The sequence below is a fragment of the Lutra lutra genome, chromosome 15 (assembly GCF_902655055.1).
Source record: "Lutra lutra chromosome 15, mLutLut1.2, whole genome shotgun sequence".
NCBI classification, from domain to species: Eukaryota; Metazoa; Chordata; class Mammalia; order Carnivora; family Mustelidae; genus Lutra; species Lutra lutra.
Window position 1 is genome coordinate 43454477 of NC_062292.1, and position 14221 is coordinate 43468697.

Sequence of the window (14221 nt, forward strand, 5' to 3'; positions counted from 1 at the left end):
TATGAAGAGGGTCTGGGGGCGCCAGCCTGGCTTGGTGGAGCCTGAGACTCTTGATCTCAGGGTTGTAAGTTTGAGCCCCACATTGGGCATAGAGTTTACTTTAAATAAAAAAGGGGGGAGGGTCTAAGGAGGAGCACAGTGGGGCAAGGGATGGGGTAGTCAGGAAAGGTCACTCTGACAAGATAATACTTGAGCAAAATGATACGTAGGTGCCAGGTACACAAAAACAGGAGGAAAGTGCTCTCAGGCAGAGGGAATAGCACATGCAAAGGTCCTGAGGTAAGACTGAATTTGGCACAATGGAGGGAAAGAAAGATGAAAATCGCCATAGCGGGCCGGTTATGGAAGAGGAGGCCAGAGAGGGTCAGGGCCAGGCCACAGCAGGTGGTACGTGTTGAGGGCCAGAGGAGAGGAGAGAATATGGGTGAAAGCACCTAGTCGATGGTCTCAAGCACCAGATGTATATAAGGAATATGCAGATGGTATCACCAAAGAGAAAAGAAGAAATAAATCTTAACTGAAGCAAGGATTTCTGTTCAATTTCAGGAACACTCGGGCCATAGCAGCCATGTCCTATCTGAAGAATCGCCAAAGCAGGGAGTCTATCCATTCTGGTTTTTGTTTCAAGAATGGGGTTAACAGGGGGCGCCTGGGTGGCTCAGTGTGTTAAAGCCTCTGCCTTCAGCTCAGGTCATGGTCCGAGGGTCCTGGGATCGAGCCCCACATTGGGCTCTCTGCTCAGCAGGGAGCCTGCTTCCTCCTCTCTCTCTGCCGGCCTCTCTGCCTACTTGTGATCTCTGTCAAATAAATAAATAAACAAACAAACAACAAACAACAAATAAATGGGGTTAATAGGGGTGCCTGGGTGGCTCAGTCGGTTAAGTATCTGCCTTGGGTTCAGGTCATGATCTCAGGGTCCTGGAATTGAGCCGCACATAGGGCTCCCTGCTCAGCAGGAAGACTGTTTCTTCCTCTCCCTCTGCCTGCTGCTCCCCTGCCTCTGTGTTCTGTCTCCCTCTGTCAAATAAAGAAATCAAATCTTTTTTCAAAAAAAGAATATGGTTGGAGCACCTGGGTAGCTTAGTGGGTTAAGCCTCTGCCTTTGGCTCGGGTCATGATCCCAGGGTCCTGGGATCGAGCCCCACATTGGGCTCTCTGCTCAGCAGGGAACCTGCCTCTCTGCCTACTTGTGATCTCTATCTGTCAAATAAATAAATAAAATCTTTAAAAAAAAAAAAAGAATATGGTTAAGAGCCAAGCTGATGTAAGTGCTGGCTGGTCTCAAGGCAGGGGATGGAAGGATGAGCTCTCCTGATGGATGAATGAAGATTTGGAAGGAGAGCAGGAGCGGAAAGAGATGAGGAGGGTCCTCCTTCCCCCGGCTGGGCCAGGGATTCCTCTGGCAGTGCCCACACCCCAGCTGTCTGCACAGCCACGCTCTCCCAGTCCCATAGACTCTGAGGCCAGACCAGGCACAGGCCCGTGCATGCTGAGCCTCGCCCGTGGGAATGAAGCCAGAACCCAGCCTGCCTGGGAGATGGAGAGACCCAGGCTGAGGCCAAGGGAAACGAGTCCAGTCGGGTGGATGTGGACCACCCCAGCCCAAAGAGTTACCTTCTGCTGCCAAAGTCACCTCTGAGACACCTTCCCCAGGTATGCGGTCAGCTTCCGAGAGCACCAGCTACCCCAGCCCACACAGGGGTGTGACCAACCCCCAGAGAAACAAGAGCACTGCACACACTCCTGCCACCTCCAGGATCACACGGGCCCCAGCCAGGAGAGCAAGAGAGATGGGCTGGGCCTTGCCACCTCCTGGCCTGCCTGTCTGTGTGCCCTCGCTCACACCTTCCCTCCACCTGGTTCCACTTCTGCCCCTTTGGGCATCCTGGGGCTGGGGCTCCTTCCTCTGAGCCTTTGTCCCCGTGTGTCTAAATCAGCCTCTTTACTTTGCTGAGCTGTCTTCTCCCCGCTTTCAGCCCAGCCCAACACTCCCCTCACCCACTCCAAGCCAGAAAACGTCCCATGACCAACACTAGCTCTTCTGTACCAACAGGAACACACACCCAGCTTTCTCTGCCTCGATAGCTCAGAAGCCTAGAGGCCTCCTGACCATTCACAGAACACCCCCCCGCCCAAGGTCTTCAGGGCCCCAGCACACCTTTTAAGCACCTTCCCTCCCAAGTAGCCATCAGTGACGACGACAACAGTAGGCCCAACAGCCAGACCAGAAAGAAACCCCATCTTACTCACTTAATGAAATACACAGCTCCTTCCTGGGTAGAATCCATCTCCCAGCCCTTGGGCAATCCTGCGAGAAAGAAAAATCACAACATGACTCTCTCTTCTCAGCCCCACAAACCCAATTTGCATGCAGGAGGGATGGGGCAGGGGAATCTAGGAAAATTCACAGACAAGCCAACAATGCTCAAACCAACCATGTCACCCCTTTTGGTCCACTATTCCTATCCGTGTGATTCCAGCAAATAATAAGAGCCATAGCGTGAATGGGACACCCCTGTGAGCAGCGAAGTCACCAAATGGATCACGGCCTCGCACGGTTTGCTCATTCATTCGACAAGCTTTTCTTGAGCATCTCCTTTGGGCCAGGCCCTGTGCTGGCCCGAGATAGAGCAGTGAATGCAAGGACGCTCAGGGTCGTCCCACAGCCCCCTCGCCTCGCATCACAGAAGCATAAGCCCCAGGCCTCCTAGGATCAGACCAGGACTCAAGCCTGCAAACCCCAGCCCATCACCTCCAGACAGGAAGTTGAGGACTTAGGAAATCAGTCCCAGGAAAATGGAGAGACTTTAAAAAAAATTTTCTAATCGACAAGTAATTGACACACATTATATTAGTCGCAAGTGTACAAGGTAATGATTTGTTATTTGGATACATTGAGAAATGATCACAAGGCTAGTTACCATCCATCACCATACACAGTGGCAGTTTTTTTCCTTGTGATGGGAATTTTTGGGATTTACTTTTTTGGCAACTTTCAAGTGTGTGTCAACTCCAATATCATTGAGTACAATCACCACATCGTACATTATATATTTATTATATAATTGGAAGTTTGTACCTCTTGACCTCCTCTACCCATTTGGCTCCCCATCAGCTCCCCTCTCCTCTAGACCACCATTCTGATCCATTACTGATGACTTTGGTTGGGTTTGTTCATTTGTTTTGCTGTTTGGATTCCACATAAACGTGAAATCATATGGTATTTGTCTTTCTCATTTCACTTTGCGCAATTTTCTCAAGGTTGATCCTCGCCATCACAAGATTTTGTTCCTTTTCATGGCCGAATAGTATTCTGTCGGGTGTATCTACCATGTCTCACCCCCTCACCCATCAGTGGACACCCAGGTTGTTTCCATATCATGACTATTGTCAATAATGCTGCAATGAGCATAGGAGTGCATATATCTCTTTGAATTAGTGTTTTTGTTTTCTTAGAATAAATACCTAGCAGGGGAATTGCTGGAACACAGGCAGTTCTGTTTTATTTTCTGAGGAACCTCCACGCTGTTCTCCAGAGTGACTGCACCAGTGTACATTCCCACCAACAGTACAAGAGGGTTCCCCTTTCTCCACATCCTCGCCAAAGCTTATTATTTCTAGTCTTTTTGAGAAGAGCCATTCTAACAGCTGTGCTGTAATATATCATCGTGGTTTTGACTCCATTTTCCTGATGATCAGTGATGCTAAGCATCTTTTTTATATGCCTATTAACCATCTATATGTCTTCTTTGGAAAGATGTCTATTCGGGTCTTCTGCCCGCTTTTTGATCAGATAGTTTTTTGTTTTGGGTTTCTTGTTTGTTTTCTTGGTGTTTTTTTGTTTTTTGTTTTTGTTGCTGAGCTATAGGATTTCTTTATATATTTTGGATATGAACCCCTTGTCAGATATATGATTTGCAAACATTTTCTCCCATTCCGTAGGTTGCCTTTTCATTCTGTTGATGGTTTCTTTGGCTGTGCCGAAACTTTTTAGTTTGATGAAGTCCTATTTGTTTATTTTAGCTTTCGTTTCCCTTGCCTTTAGAGTCAGCTCCAAAAAATCATCACTGAGACCAATGTCAAGGAGTTTACTGCCTGTATTTTCTGCTAGGAGTTTTATGGGGTCAGGTCTTACATTCAAATCTTTAACCCATTTTGAGTTAATTTTTGTGTATGACAAAATAGAGGTCTAGTTCCATTCTCCTGCATGTAGCTAACCAGTTTTCCCAACACCATTTAAAGAGACTATCTTTTCTCTATTGCCTGTTCTTGCCTCGTTTGTTATACATTAATTGACTGTATATGCTTAGGTTTATTTCTGGGAGCCCCTGAAATAAACATCATTTGAACATGGTAAATGATCCTACTGATGTATTGTTGAATTCAGTTTGCTAATATTCGGTTGAGAATTTTTGCATCTATGTTCATCAGGAATATTGGCCTGTCGTTTTCTTTTTTCATGGTGTCTTGGTCTGGATTTGTTATCAGGGTAATGCTAGCCTTATCAAATGAATTTGGAAGCAATCCCTCCACTTCAATTTCTTGGAAGAGTTTGAGAAGATCGGTATTAAATCATTGAATGTTTGGTAGAATTTACTAGTGAAGCCATCTGGTGCTCAGTTTTTGTTGGGAGGTTTTTGATTACTGATTTAATCTTCTTACTGTAATCACTGCGTTCACATTTACTATTTCTTTGTGATTTGGTGTTAGAAGATGGCACGTTTCTAGGAATTTATTCCTCCCTTCTAGGTTGTGTAATTTGTTAGCATATTATCATTCATTGTAGTATCTTATTATCCTTTGTAATTCTGGGGTGTCAGTAATAACCTCTCTTTCATTTCTGATTTACTTATTTGAGCCCTTTCTTTTTCTTGGTGGGTCCAGCTAAAGTTTTATCAATTTTGTTCATCTTTTCTATTGTCTTTCCAGTTTCCATTTCAATGATTTCCACTCTGAGCTTTGTGACTTCCTTCCTTCTACTAACTTTGGGCTTCGTTTGTTATTCTTTTTTCATTTCCTTTAGGTGTAAAGTTGGATTGGTTATCTGAGATTTTCTTGTTTCCTGAGGTACGTCCACATTGCTACAAACTTTCCTCTTGGAGCTGTTTTTGCTACACCCCAGGGATTTTGGAATGCCATATTTTTTTTTAAGATTTTATTTATTTATTTGACAGACAGAGATCACAAGTAGGCAGAGAGGCAGACAGAAAGAGAGAGAGGAGGAAGCAGGCTCCCCGCAGAGCAGAGAGCCTGATGTGGAACTTGATTCCAGGCCCCTGAGATCATGACCTGAGCCGAAGGCAGAGGCTTAACCCTCTGAGCCACCCAGGCGCCCCTGGAATGCCATATTTCTGTTTTCATTTGTCTCAAGGTGTTTTTTCATTTCTCCTTTGATTTCTTGGTTGACCCATTGGTTGGTCAGTAACCCATTATTTAGTCTCCATATATTTGTGATTTTTCTGGTGTTCTTCTTGTAATTGATCTGTACTTTCATACCATCGTGGTCAGAAAAGACGTTGATATTATTTCCATCTTTTTAAATGTACTGAGACTTGTTTTGTGTCTTAACATATGATCTAGTCTGGAGAGCGTTCTGTGTGCACCTCAGAAGAGCGCGTGTCCTGCTGGTCTGAGGTGGACTGTTGTGTATATATCCATCAAGTTCCTTTTTGGTCTAATGTGTCATTTAAGGCCAATGTTTCCGTACTGATTTTCTGTCTGATTGATCTATAAAAACTTTTTTTTACTAGCAGCTCTGAAAAAAATGATCCGTGGAAATGTTCAGAGTGGAGACCTGCAGGCTTACAGGGGGAGCAAGAACCGAACAGCTGAGGAAGTTGACCCCAGCTCGGAGGGGCCCAGGCAATCCCTATAGGTGCCAGCAGCCCCTGGTCTCCAAAGAGTGCTCTGTTAGGTACCCTTTTGTCCTATCCATCCTCCCCCCCCCCCAAAAAAAAAAAATCCTGCCTCCCTGGCCAACAGGATACCTCCACCCAGAAGCAGAGGGTGAGTCTTCTGAGAAACTCAAGGGAAACCACTATCAGAGGTGGGGACAGGCAGGGTGCTGGGGGAGATCCATCCTTTTGGGTGTGCAAGAGCCCTGTGCCTGATATATTGCAAAACGGGTGGGGATTCTCTTGACAGTCACGGCTACCTTTCTGGTCCAGCCAAATATGTGCCTTGTATAGGAGCTTTTATAAAACAAAGCTATTTTATAACGTGGCGGGCCCAGTTTCTAGCAGTCATTTTACTCACCCCTCTTTAGAGGGTCTGTATTTCCTTTTTGCTGTTGGTGGTGATGCTGTTGCTTCAATGTGTTAGGAAAGCCAAGGAGCCCACCTCCCCTCTCAGGACCTGGTCCATAGAAACTATAAGACCAACTACCCCTTAGGGCTTCCTTCCTCTAAGCTACACATTTTACCGCCGTTAGCACATTTAATTTGCCTGGTATATAATAGGCATCGGCTTGAACGTTTTTATCGATGAGGAAACTGAGGCCCAGAGAGGTTAATCACCTTGCTTAAGGTCACACAGGAAGTGTCTGGGCCTGGCTATGAGTCTGATCTCCTGCTTCCAAAGCTGACATTCTTTCCTCTGTGCTGCTCCATAAATGCTACTTGTTCCCCCTCCGTCCCTGTGGGAGGATGTTCCCATTCAGAAGGGCGTGGGTTGGCAGTCTCCCCAAGTAGAGGGATCCCCATTGGGTCAGAATCATAAATAATCCTGCCACTGTGATGTGCCTGGGAAAGAGGCCAGTGTGGATTATGTCCCCTGCCTTTTCCAGCAACTTCCCTCCACACTGCCCTCTCTGCCCGGGCAACACCAAGAGAGCTTATATTCCTGTCCAGGCGGAGTGCCCACGGAGGCAGCTGCCTTCCCGACAAGCTTCAGGGGCATCTTAACCCCTTCCCAGCCTCGGACACCAGTTGGCTGCAGCCGCAAATGACATAATTGGCTTGAAGGCTCTTATTCATCTTCCGATCCTCCCTGGAGTCATAGTGAGATAGATGGAATTAGATTTTAAACACTGATAGCAGCAAAAACACCAACCCAGAAGAAGAACGCAGCCCAGCCTTGGGGTCCAGAGGCCCTGCTTCATGTCAAAAATAAGAATAATGACAGTAAGAGCAGCAGTCCCCTCCACGGGCGGTGATTCTTTCGGTAGCCCTCGCAATCATCTTCGGAGGTTCATAATCCTATCCCTGGCTTACGAATGAGGAAGCCAAGTCCTGGAAGATTTCAACCCCTTGCTCAAGACCACACTCATAGAAAGTAGGGCCGAGATTTGAGCTCAGGTCCCTCTGCCTCCAGCGCATAGGCATTTAACCCCAACACGGCTTCACTTACTAGCTCAGTGGCTTTGAGCCAGACACTTCCTCTCTGCTCTTCAATTTTCCTACCTTTAAAAGGAGTTGGGCTCCAGGGTCCCTGAAGTCCCTTCCAGCTCTAACAACACAACGACTCCAACCCAGAATATCAAACAAAGGAGGCTCTGGGCAGGCCAACACCTTAACCCAATGTGTCCAGCAGCACTAGCAGCACCCCACAAATGACCACAACTCCTAGAACCACATGTCTGGTGTGCAGTAGGCAAAGAGCTCGCAGGCCAGTGCGGGCAATGAGTGGTGGCATTCTGAAGATGACTGCTTGTCCACTTGAAGCACTCTAGCCCTTCTCCTTCTGGGTGTCTCTCCCTCCCCAGTTTAGACAGAAATCTTGCCTGTACATGTCCCCACTTTGTCACTGGCCTGCGAGGTTCTCTGGGGCTAGCAGTGGGGTCCTCCCCGTAGTAAGCCACCAATGTGGGCCCTGACTCCTCTTCTTTCATGTTCTCCCCAGTGTGAGGGAATTCCTACTAGCCAGGTGGGACTATTAAGTTTAAACTCATTAAAATGTAAAATTCAGTTCCTCCACCACACTAATCACATGTCAATCGCTCAGCAGCTACACGGGGTTAATGGCGATTCCATTGGGCAGCACAGAGAGAGAACGGTTCCATCACGGCATATGGTCCTACAGTACAGCACCACGAACTGGGGTTCTGCCTCAGTCAGGAGCTCTGAAGATGGACGGGATTTTCTGATTGGCCAGGGGGATGCGAGAGAGTCAAATCTGCACCTCCCAAGGTGCTCTACAATACTAATTGTAGAGCTGGAAACCTGGAAAGACCCTAAGCTGAGTGCCAACACTCCTGCACTCTCCCCCCCGATGGAGGTCCAAATGCTAAGCTGAATCCATCCATGGGAAAAAGTAAAAGTCAGAAGCAAAGTCAGGGCAGGGGATGTGTGACGCTGCTTCAAGCCACGGCTTCCTCCTCGACTGCAAAGGCAGGGACAGCTGAGCTCCTTACCTGGGCTGGAGGAGTGTCCACTCTGGATGGGGGATTCCGTGCCAGGGTGCACCCAGCTGGTTGACTTTTCCTCGTCACTGCAGAAGACCAATAAGAACGTGTCAGATACAAGAAGGCCTCCCTGATTAGCACACCCCTCTCCAAAGTCACATCAACACTGACTGTCCGATCCCAGACACCTGAGATGAGCGAATCCATACCACCATTCACTCATTCATTCATTCATTCATTCACAAAGCATTGCCTGGGCGGACACTGAGGATTCGGAAATGAGTAACATCTGACCCTGACCTCAAAGAATGTATATATAACCTGCGGGGGGCAACAGACACAGAAAAAATAGTTGCAAAATGATGGAACAGGAATTATATGGCATCCCTACTACAGCTCTGCGTAGAGAGCATTATCCCACCACAGAGGAAGGAGCGCTAATCAGGATGAAATTAAGGAAGGGAAACAGCATGAAGACTTCGCTAGAGAGGGGACATTTGAGGTGACTGGTGAAGTCTCTGGGGGAGAACAGGGAAGGTCCTTAATGGGCAGCTTCTCAATGGATACGAAAGGAGGAGGCTAGGTCCCTGAGCATCGGCAGTGCCAAACAGTTTCATTCACAACAGTCCCTCATACTGGGAATTTTACAGATGATGAATCTGAGGTTCAGAGAGGTTAAGGAACTTGCCTCAAATCATACAATCAATAAGTAAAGAAGCCCCGATTCTAATATCTTACTTCCAGCAAAGTGGGCTCCCCACCACTGCAGATCCTCTGGGTCTGGATTGGAAGGCAGATGAACCCATCAGCATTTCTCACCATGTCCCCAGCCAAGTGAGACTCAGTTTTGCAGAGCCAGATGGGATCTGGCAGGAAGATCTGACTTTCTTAGACAATCCAAGGTCACAGAGGAGAGGACCCTCAGATCACCTCTATCATCCAGGCTTTAGGGTGGGGCCATTGGGCCCAGGACAGGATTCCACTCACTGGTTTCAAAGTATCATTAATGCTTTAATTAACATAGTAAACTCCACTAAGAAGGGTTCCACTAAATTTCTATTCAAGTAAGATATACAATACTGCACATACTTAAAGTATACAATTCAAAATTTTGACATATGTCCTGTGAAACTATCACCAAAATCAAGATGTGACGCCCCCAATTTTTCTTTGTGCCCCCTTGCAATTCCTCCCCCAAGCAACAACTGATCTGCTTCCTGTCACTATAGACTAGTCTGTGTGTTCTCAAGTTTTAGACCTTTATATAAATGGAATCATGCAAGCTAGATTCCTTTGTCTGACTTCTTTCTTTCTTTTCTTCCTCCTTCTTTCCTCTCTTCCCTTTCTTTCCTCTTTCTCCTCCTTTCCTGAGGCCGCATGTGTTCATAGTTGATTCTGTTTCATTACTGAGCAATATTCCGTCATAGGTTATACTATGGTCACGGACATTCGGGTGGTTTTCAGTTTGGACCATTACATATAAAGCTGCTATGAATTATGAATCTCTGTGTCTAGGTCTTCATGTGGACACAGGCTTTCTTTTCACTGAATTTCAGTACTGTTCCTCTAAGTCTGGACACCTGCTACATACAAGGGGGGATTCCCCAGCTGACTCAGGCCTCTGAGGAGGAGAGAAGAAACAGATTCCTGCTCTGGTGTCCCCAGAGCCCTCCGCAATACCCTGTGATGTGGGCTTCGGCCCTGGGAAGCTGTGGGAGAGGAAGCCCAGGGTGGGGAAAGGCCGCCCGTGCTAAACTGTAAGTATGTGGGGCCCACAGGTCTCAGCCATCCCGAGACCTGTGGGCCCCAATTCCTCTTCTCCTCTCGCAGTTGCTCCCTCAGACCGCATGACTACCCCCACCCCTCCTGGATATCATGGACCATCCCAGGGTTGCAGAGGTAGACACAACCCCACCACACCTTCCCCTTCCTCCCCATGTTCTGCTGCTGCTCTCCCCTTGTTAGCACCTGGCCCAGAACGATGCAATCCTGGGCTGTCTCCACCCCAGCTTTGGGCTGACAGGAAACTATAAAACTGGGAGGACTGATGTCACTGCAAACCCACAGTCCCCATGCTTCGCTGGGCACTACGGGCCTCCTGGAATCTTCTTCAGGGGCCTGGCCAGCTGCCATTTGCAGAGTGTTCTAAAGCTTCCCGACCAGCCTCAAGGCCCGCCCCTGCTTCTCCTTCTCTCCCCCGCCCCCATTCTCAATGGACAATCCGTATGGCTTACTTCAAGAAAAAACAGAAACCATGAGGCAAGAGCTTCCTCAATACGCCCAACCAGCAACCCCCCAAATGTACCCATATCCCCACCTTAATACTTGCTTCTGCACGAGGGAGAAAGTAGCCTTTGCCTGGGTTATAGTCCCCATCAGGGCCCGTCTTTTCTAGAGCTTCATCCTATTGAGCATCATAGGATCATATCTTCAACTTCTCTCTCTCTCAGGTAATCACCCCTTTAGCCCCACTCTGGTCTGTGTCTTCCAGTCTGAACCCCCGCTTCCCTCTCAATGCCACCTCCCCTTTCTCCTTCCTGTCTCAGGCTCCCCTTCGTATTCCCCCTGTCTCAGGCCCAGCATCCTTCTTGGAAACTAATCCCTTCAAGCTGTCTCCACTTCCTGCTCTCCCTCTCACCCATCCTCTGCAATCTGGTTTCTGTCCTCAGCCCTTCCCTGAAACCACATTTCCTAAAGGTCATTAAAGAGATCCCCAGTTCTTAAATCCAACAGATGCTCTCCAGTCTTCAGCTCATTTGGCCTTTCCGTATTGGCCATTCCTTCCTCCTAACACCGCTTCTCAATCTCACTTCCCCCCACCACCACCCCCCCACCCCGCAACCTCAGCCTTCTAGGGCAACGCCCTGCCTTGGCCCTGGTGCTGTCCATCCTGAGATCCCTGGTCCCTCCTCCTCTATTCCTTCCTTCAACGCTGATGCTGACTGGGCACCCCTGTTTTCTTGGTCACACACTTCTGGATGGTTCCATCCCTATGCAGTGAGTGACCCCTCTCCAGCCCAGGCCGCTCTCTTGAACATCCTGTACCTCAGGTTGCCTGTCAGACATCACTTCCTGCTGGTCCCACGAGGACCTCAAGTTCAATACTTCAATACATCCCCTGAACGTGTACTCCCCCCAAAACCTGTTCTTCATATTCTTTTTTTTTTTTAAGATTTTATTTATTTATTTGACAGAGAAAGAGAGATCACAAGTAAGCAGAGAGTCAGGCAGAGAGAGAGGAGGAAGCAGGCTCCCTGCTGAGCAGAGAGCCCTATGCGGGGCTCAACCCCAGGACCCCGAGATCACCTAACCCTAACCTGAGCTGAAGGCAGTGACTTAATCCACTGAGCCACCCAGGCGCCCCTGTTCCTCATATTCTTGATCTCCGTCAAACTCTAGTTAAAATCTCTGAGATTCGTTTTTGATTTTTCCTTTTCCCTCACTTCGCCCACACTCAGGCAGTAAATGAACACCCTCGCTTCTACTCCTACAGACTTCTGTATCCCCTCCGTCTATCCTCACTGCTGAAATCCAACCCGTCAGCTCTCTCGTGGACTTTGGCCGTTGCCTCTGACTGCCTCCATACGCCAAGTTTCTCCCCCCACCTCTGTGTTCTGCGTTCAAACTGTCACCTGCCCCCCCCACCCCGCTGCCAGAGGGACCCTTCCAGGTCTAAGTATAACGAGCCTCTTTGAAAAATCCCCTCTGGATTCCCACCACCTGTAGGACCACATTCAAAGCCCTTAGCCAAATGCACAAGGCCTCTCCAAAGCTGCCCCTCCCCATGCACCCTGCCCCCTCTTCTGCAGCACCCTAGTAGCCCCTGCTCCATGTCCACTGACCCCCTCAGAGTGTTCTAGGCAATTTGTGCCCTGGCACCCGCTGACACCCGCCTTCCCACAGGCCTCTGCTTTGAGGCTCCTTTCACCCGGGGCCTCTGCTCCAGAATAAGCTCAAAGGTCTTCTCCAGAAGGTCCTCCCTCCACTCCCTGGAGAAAGGAGAAGGCTAGTTCTTTCTTCCTTGTGTTCCTAGACCCTCATGCAAATACCTCTAGAAGATATCTTCTTATTTCCTAAGTATTTATCTGCATTTTCTCCCTACCACCTTCAGGGGAAAACCTGTCTCTTACTGGGTTTTCTCTCTAATGCCAAGTGGTGTGCCACACACAGAGGGACCACTCAAACGTTCACAGAGAGAAAGAGAAGCTGGAAGGCTGGCGAGAGTTTGGGAAGGAAGACAAGAAGAGGCAAATTAACCACGTGGGCCGGGGAGCTCATGGAAACACTCCACCCCGGTGGGACTCACCGTCTCCAGAGGTGGGGCTCGGGAATCGGTCTTTTCTCATAAATTCCTCAGGTGATTTTTATGGACTCCAAAGTCTCAAACCACAGACCAAAGGGACTACAGTTTTAATACCAGGGAAGTTCTGACCTAGGGTCAAGAACTTTCATGGAGTTCATTTCTAAGATAATCTAATTACAGCATCAATTATGATCATGGTGACGCTAATTACAGAAGGACCTAAAGCAGATGTGGAAGCTGCAAAGGCAGGTCAGGGGTAGGGGGGGAAGGCAGGGCACTAAAGTCCGAGGGTCCAGAGCTTAGTCTGAGCTCTGATTAGCAAGTGATTTGATCTCAGACAAGGACTCTGCATCTCCGTAGACCTCTCTTCCCCCCATCTGCCAAGGTTCCTTTCAGCTCTCATGTTTTGTGAGTGGCTATCTTGAGGAAGGGAAAAAAAACCATCAGGTGTGGCTAACAGTTGAGACTGCTGTGCTTCTAGACTTGCTGTATTATCGGGAGATTTCTATCCTGGCAAAGAACGACTATAGCAGGAGCAGGCCAAAATAGCACCAGCGGGGCCACTCTGTTATAATGAGATTATGCCAGAGCCATTTTGGTTTATGAAATTAATATAACGGTCCTAATATATTACGGAGAACAGTAAAGACTTCCTCTCTTTAAAGAATGCCAAATGCTCTGTGGGTATCTTCTCCTTCCCCTTGACCACAGCCCCAGAAAGAAGGAGGAAGGGAGAGGGGCTGCCGGCCTGGGAACACCAAGTCCTGGGGTGAGGCAAGGCCGGAAGGAGCGGCAGAGGCAGGGTTTCCCCAAGTGATGTCACTCAGCCAAGTGTTCTCCCTGGAAAATCGGGGGAGGGGGCAAGAGAAAGAACGGCCCTCTGGCCCTTTCAGTGGACGGGGCAGAAAGGAAGGATGGGCCCGCTGGGCACTGGGTCCATGCATCCTCTTCTGGGCGGTCAGTGGCCCCCTGTGACTTGGGAGGGGTGGGGGCGGGGGGCGGAGCCGGAAAGGCCCGCACCTGCCCCGCCGCACCCCGCCTTTCCAGAGGAGGGCAGGCCCCAGCGGAGGCTGGACTTTGACCCATTGAGGAAAAGGCGGGAGACGCATTCAAACAGGCATGGTGATAAACTTATTAGTCATGCCCGCTGTTCCAGCCACCGCTTCCCCCTACCGCTCAGCCGGCCCCCAGCCCTGCCACCTTCCAAGTTGGACAACTCGAAAGGAAAAAAAAAAAAAAAAAAAAATGGCAAAACGAGAGAGCCCAACGTACTTGATGAAGAAGACTCTCCCACCGCGGTCAACTCCGTAGGTCCACCGGCCGGGCAAGTCCAGCCAGTCAATCTCATCGGCCATCTCGGCGTCCAGAAGCCCCTCTTGCTCCGGGCCCCCCCGGGGCGCGCGCGCGGAGGGGGGCTTCCTACCCAGCGACCCCCACTGTCCGCCCTCCCGCAGGCGGGGCGGGGTGGGGGGCGGAGGAGGCAGGGGAGGCAAAAGAGGGGTCCCCGCCGGGCGCCGGCCTCTCACTGAAGGCGGCGGGCCGCCAGCCGGGCAGCGGGGAGCAGCAAGACTTAACCC

The 14221-nt window shown here is 49.2% G+C and overlaps 1 protein-coding gene across 12 annotated transcripts in view; it reads right to left on the bottom strand.

Annotated features, from left to right (window-relative positions):
* PLEKHA6 (pleckstrin homology domain containing A6) overlaps positions 1–14055 on the bottom strand; it is a 140752-nt gene extending 126697 nt beyond the window's left edge. For all 12 annotated transcript variants that reach the window (XM_047704479.1, XM_047704464.1, XM_047704478.1 and 9 more), the window contains exons 1-3: positions 13917–14055; positions 8351–8427; positions 2251–2308 (exon numbers count right to left, since the gene is read on the bottom strand). In XM_047704479.1, the coding sequence (XP_047560435.1) occupies positions 2251–2308; positions 8351–8427; positions 13917–13999 (218 nt within the window). In that variant the 5' untranslated portion in view covers positions 14000–14055. The remainder of the gene's footprint in view (positions 1–2250; positions 2309–8350; positions 8428–13916) is intronic.
* Between the last annotated feature and the right edge of the window lie 166 nt (positions 14056–14221).